At 64.4% G+C, this 21,699-nt stretch overlaps 2 protein-coding genes across 3 annotated transcripts; one reads left to right on the top strand and one right to left on the bottom strand.

Moving 5' to 3' along the window:
* Positions 1–4,861: 4,861 nt before the first annotated feature.
* Positions 4,862–15,066, top strand: CALU (calumenin). 2 transcript variants are annotated; one of them, XM_083840948.1, is made up of 7 exons: positions 4,862–4,985; positions 7,755–7,989; positions 10,381–10,574; positions 12,775–12,941; positions 13,016–13,076; positions 13,455–13,654; positions 13,839–15,066. In XM_083840948.1, the coding sequence occupies exons 2-7, from the start codon at positions 7,769–7,771 to the stop codon at positions 13,941–13,943; spliced, it is 948 nt and encodes a 315-aa protein (XP_083697074.1). In that variant the 5' UTR covers positions 4,862–4,985; positions 7,755–7,768; the 3' UTR covers positions 13,944–15,066. The 2 variants fall into 2 exon arrangements, with proteins under 2 accessions (XP_083697074.1, XP_083697075.1); XM_083840949.1 differs by lacking the exon at positions 10,381–10,574 and adding an exon at positions 10,118–10,311.
* Positions 14,300–19,706, bottom strand: OPN1SW (opsin 1, short wave sensitive; the record flags this gene model as incomplete). The annotated part of the gene is made up of 5 exons (XM_083841045.1): positions 14,300–16,099; positions 17,439–17,678; positions 18,013–18,178; positions 19,127–19,295; positions 19,364–19,706. 5 exons carry the CDS (start codon positions 19,704–19,706, stop codon positions 15,977–15,979), a joined length of 1,041 nt encoding a protein of 346 aa, XP_083697171.1. The 3' UTR covers positions 14,300–15,976.
* Between the last annotated feature and the right edge of the window lie 1,993 nt (positions 19,707–21,699).

Raw genomic sequence — 21,699 nt, 5'->3', positions numbered from 1 at the left:
GACGGGGACTCCCGTCCTCCCTTCGGCCACCGTTTGCGGGCCGCGGGCTCCCCGAGCGCCGGGCGAGCGGCGCAGGAGGAGGAGCGCCCCGGCACCGAGCCCGCTGCGGCCTCCCGAAATAGCTGTTGGCGGCGCGGGGGGGATTAACGGGGGCATTCCTCGGCCCCTCGGCCTCGCCGCGTGCCGCTCGTTGGTCGCTCTGTGTGCCCGAGGGCACGTCCTTCGCCCCGCAGGCCGGGCTTTGGTTTGTGCTCTCCCGTTGTCCCCTCCTGGCACCGCTCCCAAGGGAGGCACAGCACCGGGTGTACAGGTGGGATGGGGCCGTGTCCGTCTGTCCGGGCCCTCGGTGTCCGTCTGTCCGGGCCCTCGGTGTCCGTCTGTCTGGGCTCTCGGTGCCTGAAGCGCTGCGTGTGTTGGCGTGGGATGCTGCAGTGCGCCGAGGGAAGGAGGCACAGGGTGGGCGGGGGAAGGTGCCCCCACCCCGCGGCCGTCCCCATCTTCATTTGTGCCCGAGCGGCGGTGTGTCGCCCGGCAAAATCCTCCGGTTCTGCCTACAAATCTGGTCGTGGCGGCGAGATTCCTTTCACCCGACTTCAGCCTCGAAAGGAAGCTCCCACGGAGGGAAACTGAGGCACGGAGCCGGTCCTTGGCCTCACGCTCCTCATTCTCCCACGGCGCCGGCAGGGAGCGAGGCCGCCCCGAAGCGGGCGCCCGCGAGGCACCTGCCGCATCGGCCCCGCGCTGACAAAGGGCGCTTTATTTCCAGCGGGACGCGCCGCGGCCGAGCTTCCCAGCTGTCGCACCTCGTCACGGCCCCGCTGCCTCAACCACCGCGGCACCGGCCGTAAGCCACGGCCGCGCTCCGGCAGCTGCTCGGCGACGCGGGCTGTGCTTCACTTCGTCGTCCCGCCGGTGCTCCGAGGGCCCGGGGCTCGAAACGAAAGCGGCTCCTGGTCCGCGTCCAAAGCGGCGGCCGAGGGCGAGGCGACCGGCACGGCGAGCTCGCAACGTCCACCGGCACCGAGGTCATCCGCCCCGAGCCTGCCCGCTCGCGGGGCGCACGGCGAAGAGGCAAACAAGGATGCGGCCAGAAGGTGGTTAATGAGTAACGCCTCTCCTAGTCCGCTGCCTCTGGTAGAGGTTAAAGGTGCAATTAGCAGGCGTCCAGCACCTCCAAACATCGGGATTCTATTTACTGAGAAACGAAGTGGGAGCTGTGCGAAGCCGTGGTCTTGTGCCCGCACCCGTTACAGATAACGCCATGAGCAAGACGAGACCTGAGGAGGAAGGAAACATCTCCAGGCAGTGCCGCCGAACGGCACCGCGCTGAGAAAACGACACCAGCGGGATCGAGGGATGAGGAACCCTGAAACAGGAAAACAGCAGTCAGGGCGGTGGGTTTTACCTCATGCACAACGCTGGAGGGAGAGCACGGTATCCAGCTGCAGCGTGTCAGCGTTTTTACGGGACTCTGAGAGGCTGGAAGAACTAAAAAAAGAATCTATGAAAATGGTCCGACCCTTGGAGAAAATGCCTTTTACGAGGTACTTGGAGCCAGCGCTTTGTTAGCTCATCGTGAAGGAGACGTGACTTGGATCCTGCACACGAGCACCTCTGCAAGGGGAGTACACGAGGGTCCTGCGAGCAGTGAGGAACGCTGTAACGAAGAGCTGCAACGAGGAGCGATGGGGACAGAGTAGAAAGCTGACCCGACAGCTGTCAGGCACTGCTGTGGGACGGCCAGAGCAGCGGGGCAAGCTCGTAGTCCCTGGGGGCTCGCGAGCCCGCGGCCCGGCCACCCGCAGCGGGAGCTTGTGCCCAGATGGATCCGGGTGGAGATTTTTATCAGCAACACCGTCACGGTGCAAAGCAGAGGGCACCCTAACCTCCTCGGAGGGGTCACTAGGGAGAACGTACCCTTCCTGCCAGAAAACTACGGGAGGAGCCTCAAATTACCGCTCCGTTCTCCCCGCTGTGCTCTCTGCCGGACCAACACCGATCAGAGCACAGCCAGAATTCCAGCGCAGAGCCTGGGCTGAGTCACTGCTAAACCCCCGTGGGGCTTGAGCGGCAGCGTCAGCCCTTGGCCTCGCGGGCGCGCAGCGCGGCCGACGGCGCTCTCATGCTCCTCGCGCCCCGCGGCCCCTCGCCGAGCTCGGGGCCGTGCCGTGGCTGCTGCTCCATGTGGGATCCTGCTGGGATGCGCTGCAGAGGACGGTGCTGGTACCAGTGCTCCTTGCTCCTACCTCCCCGTTCTTCCCCGCAGCCTGCCCTCGCCACACCCAGGCAGGATCTCACGGCGTGTTCCCGGCACTCGGGGGCTTATCAGCAGCCGTGCGATACCAGGAGCTTCCCTTCGAGCCTTTAAATCCGGTTTTATAACAATGCCAGCTTCTCCGTAACAAAAAGGAAGGGGAAAAAAAGTTTCCAGCCTCCCCGTGTGCAAAGAAAAGTTTGAAAGCACAACGATTAACGTTTTTAAAACACGCAGACAGCCCCCCCACCCCCTTTCATTTTAAAAAAAACCATCTTTCATTTTAAAAAATCTCCCGATTTTAAACTCTGCCCACAGCCCTCTGATACGGGACCAGCTGCACCACACACACAGTCTCACACAACCCATCGCCGGTGCAGATCATGATTTGAAAGAGCGATGTCGTTTTAAATGTGGTTATTTTATTATCTTCTGGTATCAGCACTACAGAGATTAAAAGAAAAAAAAACCAAACGACGTGACAAAGTGCTATTTTTTCAAGGAACTTTCACATACATTTTTTTCAGCTCGTGAGCTAACAGTCGGGGTGAGCTCTAAAATGTCAGCTGGCTGGAGCAGCCTGCGAAATTGCTCACCGTGACACAAAGGGTGGGAATCGTCTCATCTTACTGCAAGCATCCAGCGCGAGCATCTGCCATGGAGCGCGAAGCCCAGCTCCCTCCAGAGCCCAGCGAGAAACGCTCCCGGAGGGTACAATTCCTCTGACCTAATTTAGGCATTTACTCTAGGATGAGATGAATCATGCCCTGGAAGTGCCTATTTCTTTCCAGTGACTACAGCGGGAGTCTAGACGGCCAGCGCAGATGTGGACGCGTGCATCTCATCCGACGTGATTAAGACCTGACCTCACCGATAGCGCTATTTGGCCGGGGCTCAACGGCGAGCTGATGTGTCATGATACGCTGAGGCAGTGCGGAATTAAATAGCAACATGATGCTGCTCCGGGGCGATCGAGTAAAATGGATGACCGGCTTGGACTTCGGTACCGCGCAGCATTCCCTCCCGATGGGATCACCTCGTGCCACACAGCTCTAACATCACGCAGCGGTTTTAATCCAAAATGGACTTAAACTTGTAAAATTTGCCGTCCGCTCACCAGCGTAGCGTCCCTGTACTGCTTGTGTTTATTTTTGGCCCGCTGCGGTCATGGCGCCTCGCAGCGTGACGAGGACTCCCAGCAGGACGCCCGCCACGGTGACACGGCCGGTGCCGCTCGGCGTCACCGCTCTGTCACGACACGGGCTGATGACTTGCAGAAAATAGACTCCGCAATCAGTAGGACTGTAAAGTAGGTGTGTTTATTCAGCGCTGGGCAGCACGGGGGGTAGTCCCACCAAAGTCGTGCCCGCCCGACGCGGCAACTTGCCATGGTTATACGCAGTAAAGAGTTATATACACATGGAGTTTCACAGTGCGGCTATACATATGCATAACCTGTCCCCGCTTCGTATTAAAATTAGTTCCAAGGAGTCATTTCCATCAGCTCCTCCCGCCTGCCTTGTGTAGTGTCTCCTGGCGGCGGTCGATGAAGGTTGGTGACTCTTCCTCGCCACCACCGGTTGACTTCTTGTCTTTGCGCAGACTCAGTCACGCTCTTACCAAGAGACTGACCTTGGTAAGGGGCCCAAGGCTTCTTGCTGTAATTAATTTGCACAACAGTTAATAAAGACAGGGACCATCCCCTGCTTTGTGGGATGGGGAGCATGCCTCACACTTTGGGATGGGGAACATCCCGATTTGTAGGATGGGGAGCATCCTCTGTGTTTTGGGATGGATAACATCTCCTGCTTTGTGGGATGGGGAGCATCTTCTATGTTTTAGGCTGGCTGGGTAACATCCCCTTTATTGTGTGATAGAGAGCATCCTCTTTAGCTCTATTTGCTAAGATTCTCCTAACTCTTAGCTGGACCTGGGTGATCTACGAGGTCTGTCCCAACCTGAGCTGTTCTGTCATTGTGTAATTTTGGGGATTTAGGGGATTTAGGGTTATGAACTGTGGAAAAGCCGCGTCTCGGCAGCATGGCGCTGCCTGAGGCTCACCCTGACAGACTTCGCCCCGTGAGGTGGGCGGGCGCCATCTTGGTGATCACCTCCCCTCACTCCGCAGGTGCTGCAGGGAGAGAACGCCCTCAGGACGCCTCCGGCACCCTGCTGCCAGAGAGCTGGCAGCCGGCATCACCTCAGCGGGGTGAGGAAGGCTGAAAAGGCGGCGGCGGTGCCCCCGCTCCCCCCTCAGCGCCCCTCAAAATGGCGCCGCCGCCCCCCTCAAAATGGCGCCGCCCTCGCGGCCGCCGCCTGCCTCTTCCCGCCCTTTCCCGCACCACGTGACCACCGCCCCCCCACCCGCACCCTCAGCCCCTCTCCCCCGCCGCGCCTGCGCAGTGGCGGAGCGGGGCCGGGGGGCGTGGCCGTCTGCCGGCGCGCGCGTGAGGACGTGGCGCTTTGCAGCCAATCAGCGCCCTCATCCCGCGCGGGGAGGCGGGGCCTCGGCGGGCGGGGGCGGGGCCGGGAAGAGAAGGCGGAGAGGAGGGCGGGGTGGGCGTGACGGACGGCGGGGCGGACCAATCGGCGCGCCGCGCGTGGCGGCGGCGGGGAAGGAGCGGCGCTCCGATTGGCCGGTGACGGGAGGGGAAGGCCGAGCGGCGTGGCGCGGCGCCCACTTCCGGTCGGCGGAGCGGGAGGGGAGAGCGGGCGGCGGCGGCACTGGCGGGTAACGGCGGGGGGCGGGGGGGGATCGAGAGGGGGGGCTGAGGGGGTCCGGTGGGTCCGGGGGGTCCCGGGGGGGCGGTCCCGGGCTGGGGGGGGGGCGGTGATGGGGCGGCGGGGGCCTGGTCACGGCCCCGGGGCCTGGTACCGGGCTTGGGGCCTGGCGTCGCCATGGCAACGGGGGGGGGGGGGCGCTCGGGGAGATACCCCCGGTGCTGGTTTGGGGGTGAAATGAGAGGATTTGGGGTGAAATGAAAGGATTTAGGGGGTCGTGGGGGTCACCGGGCCCGCCCCGGGGCTTGCCGGGCAGCCCCGAGCCCCCCCCCCCCCCCCCGCGGTGGCGGTACCGGCACCGGGGGGGGGGCCCGAGCCGCTGGGACCCCCCTCGGTCCGTCTGTCCGTCCGGTTGTCCCTCGGTCCGTCCGTCCTCGTGCCCCCTCTGTTTGCTTTGGCTGGCCTTGGGCCCGCCGCGGTCACCGGCAGAGGTCGGGGCCTTGGAAAGGGACCGGGGGGGGGGGGGGGGACGGGGATCGGGGGGACGTGGCACCGGGGGGAAGGGCCCCGAGCCCCGGGGTGTTCGGTGTAACGGGGCCCCGCTCCGCTCCCGTGGGTTCCCCTGGGGCGAGGGGAGCGGTGTGGTGCTCCCTGTGGGAGTGGGGGGACAGCGGGGTGGGCGTTAGGGACAGGTTCTGCACCCCGGGGGGGGGGGAGGGAGCTGGGCTGGGCCCACCAGGGACGTGGGCACGGCTCTGCTGGAGGTGGAGACGGGTTTTGGGGCGCTCCGTTGGGGACCCAGGAGCGCAGAGCCGGGAGCAGGACACGGTGAGCTTCTGCTCTTGCCCTCCTGAGGCCCCGCCTGGGGTCCTGCACCCAGGTCTGGCCCCCAGCGCCAGGAGGATGCGGGGTTGTTGGAGGGGGTCCGGAGGGGGCCAGGAGGACGCTGCAGGGGCTGGAGCCCCTCTGCTGTGGGGCTGAGGGAGCTGGGGGTGCTCAGCCTGGAGAGGAGAAGGCTCCGGGGAGAGCTCCTTGCAGGTTTTCAGTGCTTAAAGGGGGCTGATAAAAGGATGGGGAAGGGCTCTTCGCTTGGGTGGATAATGATAGGATGAGGGGGAATGGTCTTAAACTGAAAGAGGGGAGATTTAGGCTAGACATTAGGAAGAAATTCTTCGCAGTAAGGGTGGCGAGGCCCTGGCACAGGCTGCCCAGGGAAGCTGTGGATGCCCCATCCCTGGGGGTGTTGGAAGCCAGGCTGGCTGAGACCCTGAGCAACCTGATCTGGTGGGTGGCGTCCCTGCCCACGGCAGGAGTTGGATGCGGTTTGGTAACCTTTAGGGTCCCGTCCAGCCCCAGCCTTTCCGTGATTCTGCTGGGGCTCTTCCACGGCCCGGTGCCGGGTCCCGCGCTTTGGCCACACCAACCCCACGCAGCGCTACAGGCTGGGGGCAGAGAGATTCTAAAGCTGTGCAGAGGAAAAGGACCTGGGGGTGCTGGTTGGTGACCTGACCGTGAGCCGGCAGCGTGCCCAGGTGGCCAGCAAGGCCAGCGCCATCCTGGCTGGGATCAGGGATGGTGCAGCTGGCAGGAGCAGAGAGGTGATCATCTGTGCTCTGCTCTGGTGAGGCCGCACCTCGAGTGCTGGGTTCAGCTTTGGGCCCCTCGCTACCAGAAGGACGTCGAGGCCCTGGAGCGTGTCCAGAGCAGGGCTACGAAGCTGGGGAAGGGCCTGGGACACAAGTCCTGTGAGGAGCGGCTGAGGGACCTGGGGGGGTTTGGTCTGGAGCAGAGGAGGCTCAGGGGAGACCTCATTGCTCTCTGCAACTGCCTGAAAGGAAGGGGTGGGGGGCTGGGGTCGGCCTCTTCTCACAGGTAACCAGTGACAGGACCAGAGGGAACGGCCTCAGGTTGTGCCAGGGGAGGTTCAGGTTGGAAATGAGGAGACATTTCTGCTCAGAAAGAGCAGTCAGGCGTTGGGACGGGTTGCCCAGGGAGGTGGTGGCGTCACCGTCCCTGGGGGTGTTCAAGGAGAGGTCGGACGTGGTGCTTGGGGACATGGTTTGGTGGTGACATTGGTGGGAGGGGGACGGTTGGACCAGGTGATCCTGGAGGGCTTCTCCAACCCTAACGGTTCTGTGATTCCATGGCTCTCTTGCCCAGGGGCTCGTCAGGCACCCCTAATTAGCTAACGAAGGCAGGGGAGGACCTGGGGGCTCTGTGCGGGGCGTTCCTTGGGTCTCACCCCCTGGGGACACGGCTCCGTCCATGTGCTCAGTGTGTCCCCGTGAGCTCAGCCCCTTCTCCTCGCACCTCGTGGCCGTGAGCGCGGCTTCCCTGCGCCACGTGGCCGATCCCTCATCGCTGGGACAACCACGGGGCTGATCCCTCCTCCTCCTCCTCCTCCTCCTCCTCCTCCTCCTCCTCCTCCTCCTCCTCCTCCTCCTCCTCCTCCTCCTCCTCCTCCTCCTCCTCCTCCTCCTCCTCCTCCTCCTCCTCCTCCTCCTCCTCCTCTTCCTCCTCCTCTTCCTCCTCCCCCACGTACCGGGGGCTCGGTTCTGTCCCCTCAGAGCTGGGGCTGTGAGGACAGCCCTCACTCCTGCCATTAACCACGATGCGAAGGATCCGGGCACCGCTTTTACCGTTAATTACGACACAAAGGAGCTGGGCAACCGTTCCCGGGACCACCAAACCGGGACCAGCGCCCCGGGGCGGCCGCGGGCCGTGGGCTGACCCCCGGGGCGACCCGCTGAGCGTCCCCCCCCCTCCCCGTGCCCCGCAGGCGCAGCGTTCACCATGAGCATCCAGCAGCTCCTCCTGTGCCTGTCCCTCGGGGTGGCCTGCGTGTCGGCCAAGCCCACGGAGAAGAAGGACCGGGTGCACCACGAGGCGCAGCTCAGCGACAAGGTGCATGACGACGCCCAGAGCTTCGACTACGACCACGACGCCTTCCTGGGCGCCGACGAGGCCAAGACCTTCGACCAGCTGACGCCGGAGGAGAGCAAGGAGAGGCTGGGGTAAGGAAACCAACACCCCCCCCAAAAAAAAAAAAAGCCTCCCCCGAAAAGGGGGACGTGGCGCCACGGGGCAGCCCCGAAACGGCGGCGTGTCGGGGGCGCTCGGGGGGGTGCTGAGCTCTTCCTGCCAGCTCGCCTCGGCTCGCTGCGAGCACGTGCTGGTCCCTGCCCAACAACGCTCCCAAAACCACGCCCTGAGGTTGGAGGAAGCCCCCCAGGGCCCCCAAATTCCCCGTCCATAGCTGGCGCTGCGTGGTGCACGTGCCCGGCCCCCCCCCCCAGGATCACAAAAAGGGAGCGTTTCTTTCCAATTAACTCTAAAATTAACCTCGGTGCCGCGCCTCCCGCTGCCACCTGCCTCCGCCGCCGCAGCTGCCGGCGCAGTTGTTCCCGTTTGGCTCGGGGAGGCTCCGACCTCCCGAGCAGCCCCCCAAAATGACGCCTTTCCCACGTGGGGAGGCCCGGGGCCAGCGCCGCGCCCTGCTCGGGGTTTTTTTGGGGGGGGGAATCAGCCCCGGGAGGAGGGGCAGGAACACGCTGGCTGCCCTCCCCCGCCGGCTCTTGTTTTCCTAACCCCGGGGCTCGGCGCGCTGCCTCCGTGGCTGTGCAGTTATCTGCTGGAGGCGCTGCCAGCGGGGCCCGGCCCGGGGCACGGCTTCCACTGGGACTTTTCTAACGGGGCTGCTCCGAGCCCTGGACAAAAAAAAAACACAACATTTTGGTGTTTTCACTTGGAGGCCAATCCGACACGTTTCCTCAGCCCCGGGAGGGTTTTGTTCTCTCGCTGTGAGCGCAGGATTAAGCAAACGAGCCTTTTTTCCTCAGGCTCCCTGCCTCACGGCGTGCCGTTCCGTGCGGTGCTCCCCGAAAAGCCACCGGGGCCGCAACCAGCCGCTCTCCCCCTTGCTTCTTTCCCCGAAGCCCCCCCCGGCGTCGGCTACGGGCACCCGGTGCGTGGTGCCGGAGCCCCGTTTTCGTGACAAACCTCCCCCTTTTTTCATGAAAACCCCTCCCGGTTTCCACGCCTCGCGCCCCAGGAGCCGCGAGGGTCGGGGCTGTGCCGCGCTCGCTCGGCTCCTTGGAGCCCCCACGGCCGAGGGCGAGGAGCTGGAGGCGGCTTTGCGTGGAAGGACTGCGGCGTCGGGTGCTCCCCGCATGCTCCCCGGGTGCTCCAGGCCCTGATCTCACCGCGGGCGCACGAGGGATGGGTGCGGGCTGCCTGGCGGCCCCCCCCCGAGGAGCCCCAAAATTCGGCTGGCGTTGCGGTGCCGCGGCCGGCGCTCGGGACCGCCGGTGCTCAGCATGCTGCGTGCGTCGGGGCGCCCTGCCGCGGCGCTGGGGAGGGGGCCGCGGCGCTGTCCTGCGGGTTTTGGGGGCGGAGGGGTGGCACGGAGGGATTAATTCGTCCCGTGCTGCATGCGCAGGGGGTGGGAGCTGAGCCGTGCCCGGCGTTAAATGCCGCCGCGGTGCCCCGGGTCCCTACAACGGCACATGGGACCGAGCAGGAAGGCTCCAGCAGGAGCTGGGAGCGCTCGCAACGCCCTCGCCCCGTCCCTCTGCTCGCCTCGGGGTGTTGGGAGCAGGTGGCATCGCGGGGCCGGCTTTAAAAGCGAAGCCCCCGGGATGGGGGGAGGAGAAGAGCGCGAGGCGGGAGCTAAATGCGGGGCGATGACAGCGCCCGGCCCCGCTCCCACCTGCTGCTCCGCCGGGGCCCAGCGCCTCGCCGCATTCCTCGCGTGGCTGCTGGGGCTGTGCGCCCTCCCCGGGGGCTGCTTCACGTCAGGGGGGGCTCCCCTGGGAGCAGAACATCCCCCCCCACGGGGTCCCCGGGGGCTGCTGGGGGGCCACGAGCTCGTGGATCCGCCCCAAAGATGGGGACTGGAAGGCGCCGAGCGGCGGCGGGCACCTGCAGGGTGTCTTTGCCTCGCAGCCACCACTAAAAACACAGTGGCAATGCCCCGCGGTTTTAATGCCCCGCGGTTTTAATGCCCCGCGGTTTTAATGCCCCGCGGATCGCGAGGGCTGAGCCCCGTTGTGGGCTCTGGTGGCACAGAAGGTCAGGTCGGCGCTCCCCCCCCAGAGCCTCGTTTCCCTTAACTTGTGCTGGATTTTTCTGCATTCCCCACAGAAAGATTGTAAGTAAAATAGATGAAGACAAAGACGGGTTTGTAACTGTGGAAGAGCTCAAAGACTGGATTAAGTTTGCACAAAAGCGCTGGATATACGAGGATGTAGAGCGGCAGTGGAAGGGGCACGACCTCAATGAGGACGGCCTCATTTCCTGGGAGGAGTATAAAAATGCCACCTACGGCTACATCCTAGGTAGGTCGCTGCGCTTGGGACCGAAGCGTCGCGGAGCCGGCACTTGAAACTTGCTGTTTTGTTTTGTAGAGTGATTGTAGATAAGATAGACACGGATAAGGATGGGTTTGTGACGGAGGGGGAGCTGAAAGCCTGGATTAAGAAGGCCCAGAAGAAGTACGTGTATGACAGTGTCGAACGCCAGTGGCAGGAGTTCGACTTGAACCAAGATGGATTTATCTCCTGGGATGAGTACAGAAACGTGACATATGGCACCTACCTCGGTAAGGGGCGAGGGCTCAAACCCGGTGCTGGTCCCCGGTCCATAAAGCAGAGGTCCCCCCGGGACGCAGCCCCAAAGCCCCCCCGCGAGCCGAGCTCCTTCTCTCGGCCTCGCCGCGGGAGCCCCGAACCCAAAGGTGCAGCGCGGGCGCGTGGCGCGACCTCTGCTTTATCGACACCCTTGGTTGTGAAACCCAGCCCCCGCCACGGCGCCGCTCCTGGGGCCGGCTCCCCGGGCGCCCAAAAACCCTTCCTCAGCCCCGTAAATTGGCGAGGGTCTCTGCTGGCTCCCCAGCTCCAGGTTCTGCCCACCCCTTTTCTTGGCCTTTTTCTTGGGTCCTGGCCCGCGGAGCTGGTGCGTTTTTGGGGTTGGGGGGGGAAAGCGGAGGCCCCGGGGCGCAGGGAGGAGCTGTGCTGGGGGCCGAGCGCCGCGCGCTGGCGCTTCTCTGCCCCTCGTTCCCCTGCTCCGGAGCGCATACATATATGGCGTGCCGAGCCCCGGGCGCGGAAGCGCGAAATAAAGCTCAATTTGCTAAATATTTCCAAAGATAGTCAAATGCTCCGCGGGACGTATGGAGCGCGCTGCCTCGCCCCCCGGGGCTAATCCGTCTTCCCTCGAGCCGCTTCTCCTGAGGGAGCTGAGCCGCAGGAAGCCTCCGGCTCGCCCTGCCCTCAGCCCTTCAGAGCTGAGGTGCCCCCCACCCGCAGCCCCTATAGTTTTTGGAAACCCACCCCCACCAGAGTCAGCCTGCAGGGAGGGAGAGCTGTGAAAGGCTTTCACGCTGCTTTCTGAGCTTCCCCGCAACGGGGTTTTAAGGGCTGCGGGTGTAGAAAACTTAAAAACTGTCCCAAAAAGAAAAGGTAGAAAAGGAGGCAAAGAAAGGAGCAGCGCGGGGGCTGCTCGCTCCCGCTGCGGGGACGGCTCCTCCGCGGCACGGTTCTGCCCCCGTCCCCCATCTCCTACCAGAGGCCGTCCTCTCCTCCTCCTCCTCTTCTCCTCCCCTGGCAGCAGCGGCCCTGGGAACGCCCGCGCAGCGCCTTGACGCGCGGCCAAGGCACGGCCGAGCCCTTAATCGCGTTAAGAGCGTCCTGCTCGCAGCGTGGGAGCCGCGCGCTGCTGCGCCGCCCGCCCCTTGGCTGCCCGCGAGGAGCGCTGCTGCCGCCCGCGGCCCTGCGGGCCCGCCTCAAATCTTCCTTTCCTCGAGGAAAGCGGGACGGGCAGGGGGCGGCTCTCTGCCAGCTTCATGGCGAGGCAGCGGGCTCTTAAAAAAAAACCCTTAAAGCAAGGAATGAATGGTGCGTGTAGTTTGCCGCTCGGCACCGGCGGCTTCCCTCAGCGCCGCTGGCAGGTCCTGGAGCCTGAAGCGCTCGTGTTGCCCCCGTGTTTGGCCGACGGGGCGAGCTTCAGGCTTCCCCTTCTCCTCCTGCCGGGCCGTTCCTCAGCTCTGTGCCCCAAGCCTGCCTCGCACAAAGCTTCCCTTGTGCCGTGGCCGCTTCTCCCCCTTCTTCTTCGCCCCCCTAAGTGGGTCAGAGCCTCACGAAGCAGCCCCCCCATGTGGCAGCGAGCTTCCCAAGGGGCCCGGTCACGGCACAAGAGCCCGTCCCGGCTCGGGAGCGCTCCTCGGAGGCGAGCTGGGCTGGCCGCGTTGCGCGCCGGAGCAGGGAACCTGAGGATTAGTTGTGCCTTGGGGGTGACTTGAAATAAAACCTCCCGCCGGCTATATTTAACGGCTGGCCGGCACCGCGGCTCGCACACAGCTTCCTAATCCCGGGCCTTTTGTCCGGGCTGTAAGCGGAGCCGGCAGCGAGCCTTTTTTTAGCCCGGGCCTGGCTCTCACCTCCTCTCAGCCTCCGATTCGGCTGCGTCGTCCTCTACCCATCCCCGCTGCCGGGGGGGGGGCGGACGGACAGACGGGCAAAGCCAGCGCCCCGCGGCTCCATGTGCCCCCAGCACAGCTCCCCCCTTTGCCCGTTTCCCTCCAGAAACGCCCCAAAACCACGCTCCGTGGCGCACAGCATCCTCGCCGGGCCGCTTGCAGCTCCTCCTCCTCCTCCTCCTCGCAGCATAGGTGCAGCCCGCGGGTGTCTGAGCGTGGTGGTTAATTAGCGTGGTGGTTAATTAACGCGGCGGGGTTGGCGAGCGGCGCCGGGCTCCCCGACGGAGCTGACCCGGCGCGGCCGCCTCTCCTCTCGTGCACCCAGACGACCCGGACCCCGACGACGGCTTCAACTACAAGCAGATGATGGTGCGGGACGAGCGGCGCTTCAAGATGGCCGACAAGGACGGCGACCTGACGGCCACCAAGGAGGAGTTCACCGCCTTCCTGCACCCCGAGGAGTACGACTACATGAAGGACATCGTGGTGCAGGTGGGCACGCCGCCCGCCCCGCCGCGTGGCCGAGGGGGGGGCTCCCCGCTGACCACGCTCGCTCCCTCTTGCAGGAGACCATGGAGGACATCGACAAGAACGGGGACGGCTTCATCGACCTGGAGGAGTACATCGGTGAGTGCGCGGGGGCCTGCTCCCCCTCTCCCCCCCCCAGCAGCTCAGGGTTCAAGGCGAGCGCGCGGGGAGGCCGGGCAGGATCGCAGCGTGCCCCAGACAGAAGGGAACATCTGCTCCCGCTCGGCGCGGCCGCCAACTGCCGAGCCTCCGAGCCCAACAGCTGCCCTTCCGGCACCGACACCCGAAACGGGGGCTGCGGCGAGGGGGGGGGACGGGGGGACGAGGGCGGCGAGAAGCGCGCGACTCGACAATAATGTCGGTGGGAGCGCCGCCCGCCCCGCCAGGCTCCTGGGAAGCGCCGCGTCGGGTTTCTGGGGTTGGGCGCGGTGAAATCGGGGCGGGGGGGGTGGCTCACGGTCGCCCCGTGCCTCGCAGGTGACATGTACAGCCACGACGGCGACACCGATGAGCCCGAGTGGGTGAAGACGGAGAGGGAGCAGTTTGTGGAGTTCCGGGACAAGAACCGCGACGGCAAAATGGACAAGGAGGAGACCAAGGACTGGATCCTGCCCTCGGACTACGACCACGCCGAGGCGGAAGCGCGGCACCTCGTCTACGAGTCCGACCAGAACAAGGTGGGGCAGAATCTCCTCTCCCCGGCTTTTTGGGGTGCACGGATACCCCACGAGCATCGCCCCTACGTCCAGGCCGGGCACGCGGCGCTCGGCGTCGCGGCTCGGGGCCGCGCATCGCGGTGATGCCCCCGGGGAGCGCCGGCGGCACGCGGTGACCGGCGCTCACCCCTCTGCTCTCTTGCAGGACGGGAAGCTCACCAAGGAGGAGATCGTGGACAAGTACGACCTGTTCGTGGGGAGCCAGGCCACGGACTTCGGGGAGGCCTTGGTGCGGCACGACGAATTTTAAGACCTGTACAGAGAAACCCGTTTTCTTAAATAATTTATTTTTTACAGTTTCTGGATTATCATGAGAAACATTTTCGCTACTGAGACTGTTATTTCAGGCTATGAGGTGAAAACGAAATCTCTCTCCCGTCCTTTTTTTTTTTTTTTTCCTCCTTTTTTCCCCAAAGGAGTGGGGACTCGGTGTTCTGAGAACCGACCTCTCATTATGACACTTTGTGGTTTTTAGATTTACACTTTTGTTTTATGGTCTAACGAGCTCTGTTTATTTTTGTATTGTTTTGGTTCCATGTGAAGTGAAGAACACGTATCCCGAGAGCTAGCGCCAGAGCAGCGCTGAGGGTTTTCCCCCCCGCCCTGCCTCCCTCTCCCCCCCCAGCTTTGATTTTTGTACGTCCTTAGCTGCGGCCTTGGAAGGAGGAAAAGAAAACAAAAAGCGAAGCCCCGACATATAAAAAAAAAAGCGAGCCCCAGAACAACGAGCGCTGCCCCGAGGAGAAGGAGGCGAAGGGCACCCCCGCGGCTCCCCACGACTCCGGGCCCACCCTCGCCCTTCTCCGCTCCCCAGCGGGATCCGGCTCGGCCGAACAACCCCGGGGACGGCGCCGCGTCTGCCCGCCCTCCTGGCGCGCCTTCAGAGCCCGCCGCCGCCGCTCCTAGTAAGGCAAGCGAGCGCGGGGCCGCTTCGGGCGCTGCTCCGGGCTCAGGGGAGGCCTCCGACCGCCTCCCCTGCACGCCCAGCGCCGCTCCAAGTGCCTTCATCCACCCCGTGCGGGGCCGAGGACGGGGGGCAGCGTGAAGGGAAGCTCCCTGAAGCTCCGCGGTCCCCCCGCCCCCCGGAGCACCCCGTCCTCCCCTCGCCGCGGGCGCTGCAGCGGCTCAGCCCCGGGCTCCGAAGCGCGGCCGCTGCGCGTTGTGTACTCGTGCTATCTCATGTAACCCTCTGAAGTAACACTTTTGATATAACTCGAACCCAGCCTTGGCCTGGAGGAAACTCGTGGGGGGGGGCTCGGAGCTGCGCGTGCCTCCCCCTACCCCCCCCCCAGCACCGGGGACCCCCTGCGGAGTGGGACCTGGGCTCTGCGCGGCCGCGAGCGTCCGGCTGTCAATAAAACCGTTTCCATTCACCCGTCCTGGTGCTGGCCCTGCTGTCGCTGCGCCGTGGGCACCCCGCTCTGCCCTCACCGCGGTGTCGGGGGCGAGGGGGCTGCGTTCCCCCACCCCCTGCCCTCTTACCCTAACCGCCCGCTTTCCCCTGGCCCCGTAGCGCGGTGGGGCCGTGGGGAGCGCGGTGCTTGCCGTGCTGCGGGGGCCGAGCTGCGGCTCTCGGCTGCCTGGAACGGAGCCGCCGGGCCCGGCGCGCGGCGCCTTAATTTGGAAGCGTTGGGAGCAGGGCGCGGGGAGGGTCCGGGGGCGGTCGGGATGGGGCCGTGGTCACGCTCCTGCCCCATAGATGGGGGTTCTGTGTAGCACCAGCCCCAGAGATGGGGGTCACAGTCACGCTCCTGCCCCATAGATGAGGGCTCTGCCCCATGTCAGCCCTGTGGATGGGGGCACGGCACCCCTCCTGCCCCATGGAAGGGTGCTCAGCACTGCCCCAGTGCCGTGGGTGGGACCTCAGCACCACTCTTGCCCCACAGATGGGAGCTCTGTGTGACCCCAGCCCCACAAATGGGGTCTCAGCCCCGTGGATGGGGTTTCAACACCAATCCTGCCCCATAGATGGGGCTTGTTGTGCCCCACAGAAGGGGTCTCAGCCCCCCCCCCAGCCCCACGGCAGGGGGCAGAATCCCCACCTCCCTTCCTGCCCCCCACTTGTGGGTCCCGGGCAGGACACAGCTCCCCCGTTGCGATCCCCCGCAGCGCCCCACACTTGGCGTCCATCCCATCCCACACCCGTGGGGCCCAGCCCCACGGTGCCGTGGGGCCACCAAGGCACAGACGGGCTCGGCATTGCGGCGGCGTTTATTGTCCTACGTCCTAGGCTGGCCGGGGGTCCCGGCCACCACGGGGGTCCCGGCCGGGCGCCGGTGGCTCCTAGCTGGGGCTGACCTGGCTGGAGGACACCGAGGACACCTCGGTCCTCTGCGCCGAGCTGGAGATGTCCGAGTCATCCGTCATGGGCTTCCCGCACACCGTCTCCATGATGCAGGCGCGGAACTGCGGGGACGGCAGCCGCTGGCTTTGGGGACCGGCCCCGGCCCGCATGGTGTCCCCATCCCTGTCCCCATGGGAGTGTGGTGTCCCCATCCCTGTCCCCGTGGAATGTGATGTTCCCCATCCTCGGTCCCCTGCGGACATGGCGATCTCCATCCCTGGCCCCAGTGGACGTGGTGTCTCCATCCCTTTTCCCATGGTGTCCCCATCCCTGTCCCCATGGAACGCGGTGTCCTCTCCATCCTTGGCCCCATGGGAGTGTGGTGTCCCCATCCCTGTCCCCATAGGAACATGGGGTGCCTGCCATCCTTGTTCCTATAGGAACATGGTGTCCTCCATCCTTGGCCACCTGGGGACACGGTGATCCCCATCCCTGTCCCCATGAAATGTGGTGTCTCCATCCCTGTCCCCATGCTGTCCCCCATCCTTGGTCCCATGGGAATGTGGTGTCCCCATCCCTGTCCCAATGGAACTTGGGGTCCCCCCTTCCTGTTCCCACTTCTATGTGGTGTCCCCATCCTCCTGAAAACGTGCTGTCCCCATTTCTGTCCCCACAGGAAAGCGGTGACCCCCATCCCTGTCTCCATGGAATGTGGTGTCCCCATCCCTGTCCCCATGAGACATGGGGTCCCCATCCCCGTCCAAATGGGAACGTGGTGTCCCCCCATCTCTGTCCTCACAGGAGCATGGTGACGTCCATCCCTGTCCTCATGGGAACATGGTGTCCCCTATTCTTGTCCCCACAGGAGCACAGTGATGTCTATCCCTGTCCCCATGAAACGTAGGGTCCCCATCCCCATCTCAATGAAATGTGGTGTCCCCCAGCCCCCATCCCTCTCCTTATGGGAACTTGGGGTCCCCCATCCCTGCCCCCATAGGAATGTGGTGTCCCCATCCTCCTGGAAACGTGGTGACCCCCATCCCAATGGCAACGTGGTGACCCCCATCCCTGTCCCAGTGGAACATGGTGACCCCATCCCTGTCCCAGTGGGAATGTGGTGACCCCATCCCTGTCCCAACAGAAAATGGTGACCCCCATCCCTGTCCCAACGGAACGTGGTGACCCCCATCCCCATCCCAGTGGGAACGTGGTGACCCCCATCCTTGTCCCAGTGGGAACGTGGTGACCCCCATCCTTGTCCCCATCCCCGTTCCTGGGCCTGTTCCCATCCCAGCACCACACTGTCCCCATCTCTTGCTCCTGTCCCTGTCCCGTGCTGTCCCCTGCCCACATCCTCGGGTGTCCCGGTGTCCCTGCCCCCTGGATGTCCCCAGCCCAATGCCACCCTCACTCCCCGGGGGTCCCCGTCCCAGCCCGTGCCCCCCGTGCGCCGGGCGCCACCTGTTTGTTCATGAAGCAGTAGATGATGGGGTTGTAGACGCAGGCGCTCTTGGAGAAGAAGGCAGGGATGGTGACCAGGCGCAGGTCGAGGCCATGGTCCCGGTTGTTCACCATGTACATGGCGAGGGCGGCGTAGGGCACGTAGCAGAGGCAGAAGGAGCCGACCATCACCACCACCATGCGCGACACCTCCCGCTCCGCCTTCTGCGTCGTGGCCGACTCCTGCTGCTGCGCGGCCACCTGCGCCCGGGGGGCAGCACCCCTGGGTGCTGCTTGCCTGTCCCCGTCCCCATCTCCATCCCTGTCCCCATCCCCACCCCCTGCCCTCCTCCCCAGCCCTGCATCCCTCTGTTCTTCCATCCCACCAGCCCTTCCTCCCTCCTTCCTTCCAACGCCCCATCCCTCCAGCCCTCATCTCCTCATCTCCCCTTCTTCCCTCTCCCCATCCCATCCCATCCCATTCCATCCCATCCCATCCCATCCCCATCCTCTTCCCCCCCCCGTCCTCGTCTCGCCCCTCCCATCCTCCCCCCCAGCCCCTGCCCTTGCACACGCGCGTGCCGCCCGCACTCACGGCCCGCAGGGCGCTCAGCAGCTGTGAGTAGGAGAAGATGATGAGGGAGAGGGGCACGACGAAGCAGAAGATGAAGAGGAACCAGGTGTAGTACTCGCTGCGGTACTTGGTGCCCACCGTGTACCAGTCGGGGCCGCACGAGCACTGCAGGCCCTCGGGCAGGTACCTGCGGGGAGGCGGCGCAGCTCCATGGCACCGCGCGGCACCCCATGGCATCCCCATGGCGCCCCATGGCACCCCATTGAGCCCCACAGCATCCCCAGCATCCCCACAGCACCCTGCAGTACCCCCATGATACCCCTTGACACCACACAGCACCCTGTGTAACCCCGTGGCACTCCACGGCACCCCACCGTACCCCATGGTGCCTCATGGCACTGCCATGTGGCCTGGCACCCTCATGGCATCATGAAGAGCACCCTCATGGGACCCTTCTGGCACCCCCATGGGACCCGCATAGGAGACCCCACAGCACCTGCATGGCATCCGCATGGGACCTTGCATGGCACCCCATGGCACCCTAAGACACCGCAAGACACCCCACGGCATCCCATGGCACCCGACAGCACTGCACGGCTCCCCGTGACACCCCACAGCACCCCAGGTCACCCCAAGATATCCCAAGACACCCCATGGCACCTGATGGCACCCGATGGCACCCGATGACACCCCAAGACACCTGATGGCATCCCATGACCCAATGACACCCTATGACACCCAATAGCATGCCAAGACACCTCATGACACCTGATGGCACCCGATGGCACCCCAAGACAACCCATGACACCTAATGGCACCCCATGGCACCCAATGGCACCCCAAGACAACCTATGATGCCTGATGGGACCTGATGGCACCCAATGGCACCCCAAGGCACCCCATGACACCTGATGGCAACTGGTGGCACCCGATGGCACCCCAAGACACCTCATGACACCCAATGGCACCCCAAAACACCCCATGACACCTGATGGCAACTGGTGGCACCCGACGGCACCCCAAGACACCCCATGACACCCAATGGCACCCAATGGGACCATCCCATCCGATCCCATCCCGTCCCGTCCCATACCATCCCATCCCGTCCCACCCCGCCCCGTGCCGTGGTGCCGACCTGCTCCAGCCGAAGAAGGGCGGCAAGCCGACACCGATGCCGATGGCCCAGGTGGCCACCACCACCATCAGCGCGTGCTTGGAGCTGAAGCGGAAGTTGCCGAAGGGCTTGCAGATGACGATGTAGCGCTCGAAGGCCAGGAAGGCCAGGGACCAGCCCGTCACCAGCCCTGCGGCACAGGCGGCGGCATCAGCGCGGCGGCCCCGCCGGCCCCGCGCCGCGCCGCGCCGCCCCTACCTCCGGTGGTGCCCACGAAGGCCTCGAGGGCGCAGACGTGCTTCCCGAAGACGAAGTAGCCCTGCGAGCTGGCCACGAAGACGATGAAGACGCTGAAGATGCAGGAGATGAAGCCGCTGAAGGAGATGTTGACCAGGATGTAGTTGAGCGGCTGCCGCAGCTTCTTGTAGCGCACGGTGACCAGCAGCACCACCGTGTTGAGCGGCGTGCCAACCGCGAAGACGAAGCCCATGAAGGCCGTCTGCAGGTAGAAGGCCCAGGGGGGCGCGATGTGGTACTGGGGCCCGTCCCACGGCCCCGGCGCCGAGCCGTTGGTGAACAGGTAGAATTCCTCCTCCGACATGCTGGCGGTGGCCGGGGTGGGGTGGGGGGGGGCTGGCGGTGGCCCCCCGGCACGGCCCTCATATAGCCCCGCGGCCCCAAGCCGCTTAGAGGCTCAGGGGGGGATCAGGGCCCTCATCCCCCCAAACTTGGGGATTAGGGGCGCTAAGCCCCCGCGCTCAGCCTAATCGCCGCGCTAAGCCGATTGAGGAGCCCCCCCCCAACCACCACTGGGCGGGGAGGGGGGTCAGGTGAGGGGGGGTGCCCATGGGACCCCCGGCTCAGACGCGGTGTGGGGCTGGGGAGGGAGCAGGGGGAGGAGGAGGAGGAGGCACCGGGACCCCCCCATGTCACCCCCACTTGTGTCACCCCCATACTTGTGTCACCCCCCCACCCATGTCACCCCCACCTGTATCACCCCCTACTCGTGTCACCCCCCCATACTCGTGTCACCCCCCCCATATTACCCCGTGAAATTCCCCCCCACAACATCCCCCCGCGTCACCCCTTACTTGTGTCACCCCCCCACCCGCATTGTCCCCCCCCCATGTTACCCCCCACCCATGTCACCCCCCACCCGGGTCACCCCCCCACCCGTCACCCCCTTATTTGTGTCACCCTCCCACCCATATCACCCCCCACCCATCACACCCCCCCACCCAAGTTACCCCCCCACATAATTCCCCCCATGACACCCCCCCATACCACCCCCACCCGTGTCACCCCCAACCCCTGTAACCCCCCCATTACCCCCCCAAAACGCTCCCCACCCATGTAAGCCCCCGACATCCCCCCAGCGTCACCCCCTTTGTGCCCCCCCCATGTCCCATCCCCCCCGTTCCACACCCCCCCCGGTGTCACCCCCCTGCCCCCCCTCTGTGTGGGGGGGTTGCATTTTGAGGTCACGGTCTGGGGCTGCAATTTTGGGGTCGCATTCTGGGGTTGCATGTTGGGGGGGGGCGTTTTGGTGTTGTATTTTGGGGGGGGGTACATCCAGGGTTGTAGTTTTTGGGTTGTTTTTGGGGGGCCGCATTTTTGGGGTCGTATCCTGAAGGTGCATTTTGGAGCCGCGTTTCAGGGCTGGTTTTTTGGGGGGGCGCATTATTGGGGCTGCATCCTGGGGCTGTTTTTTTGGGGGCCGGATTTTGGGGCTTTTTTTTGGGGGGGGCTGTTTTTTTGGGGGCCGCATTTCGGGGTTTTTTAGGGTGGAGTCCACATTTCGGGGCTGTTTTTTTTTTGGGGCTGCAGTTTTGGGGCTGTTATTTTGGGGGGCTGAATTTTTGGGGCTGTTTTTTTGGGTCTGCATTATTGGGTCCACATTTTGGGGGTCCAAATTTTGGGGCTGCATTTTGGGGCTGCATTTTTGGGGCTGCAGCTTTGGGGTTGCATTCTGGGGGCTGTTTTTTTGGCGGGGCTGGTTTTTGGGGTTTGCATTTAGGGGTCGCATTTTTGGGAGTGTTTTTTTGGGGCTGCTTTTTTGGGGCTGGGTTTTTTTGGGCTGCAGTTTTGGGGCTACATTTCAGGCCTGTTTTTTGGGGGCTGCAGTTTTGGGACTGTTTGTTTGGGGGCTGCAGTTTTGGAGCTGCATTTTGGGGCTGTTTTTTTTTTTTGATGCCTCGGTTTTGGGGCTCCATTTCATGGGCTGTTTTTTGGGGTCGGATTTTTGGGGGGTCCCCATTTCGCGTCCCCGTTTCGGGGGAGGGCGGCGGGGCCGGGTCTGGGAGGCGCGTGCGCAATAACGCGGCCGGCGGCTCGTTGGTCTAGGGGTATGATTCTCGCTTAGGGTGCGAGAGGTCCCGGGTTCAAATCCCGGACGAGCCCTTTTAATTAACTAATTAATTTATTTTTATTTATTTTTTTTTTTTGCGGCGCGGAAGCGCCCAAGCCGCTTAGGGCGGAGCTGGGGGGGGATTAAGGGCGGGGGGGCCACCACCTCCCCCCCCCCACCTCCCCCCCCCCCAGGTCCGGGGATGCCCCCCCAAATCCCCGCAGAGCGCGGTGGGGCTGGGGGGGAC

The sequence above is a fragment of the Anser anser genome (genome assembly GCF_964211835.1).
Source record: "Anser anser genome assembly, chromosome: 1".
NCBI lineage: Eukaryota > Metazoa > Chordata > Aves > Anseriformes > Anatidae > Anser > Anser anser.
This window is presented reverse-complemented; position numbering and strand designations above follow the sequence as displayed.

What these genes read in the sequence shown, in the direction of transcription:
- CALU (XM_083840948.1), top strand. Translation starts at nt 7,769, where the DNA reads ATGAGCATCCAGCAGCTCCTCCTGTGCCTGTCCCTCGGGGTGGCCTGC. An exon ending in GACATATGGCACCTACCTCG is followed by an intron (nt 10,575 to 12,774) that starts GTAAGGGGCGAG and finishes TCGTGCACCCAG; the next exon opens with ACGACCCGGACCCCGACGAC. An exon ending in ACGAGTCCGACCAGAACAAG is followed by an intron (nt 13,655 to 13,838) that starts GTGGGGCAGAAT and finishes GCTCTCTTGCAG; the next exon opens with GACGGGAAGCTCACCAAGGA.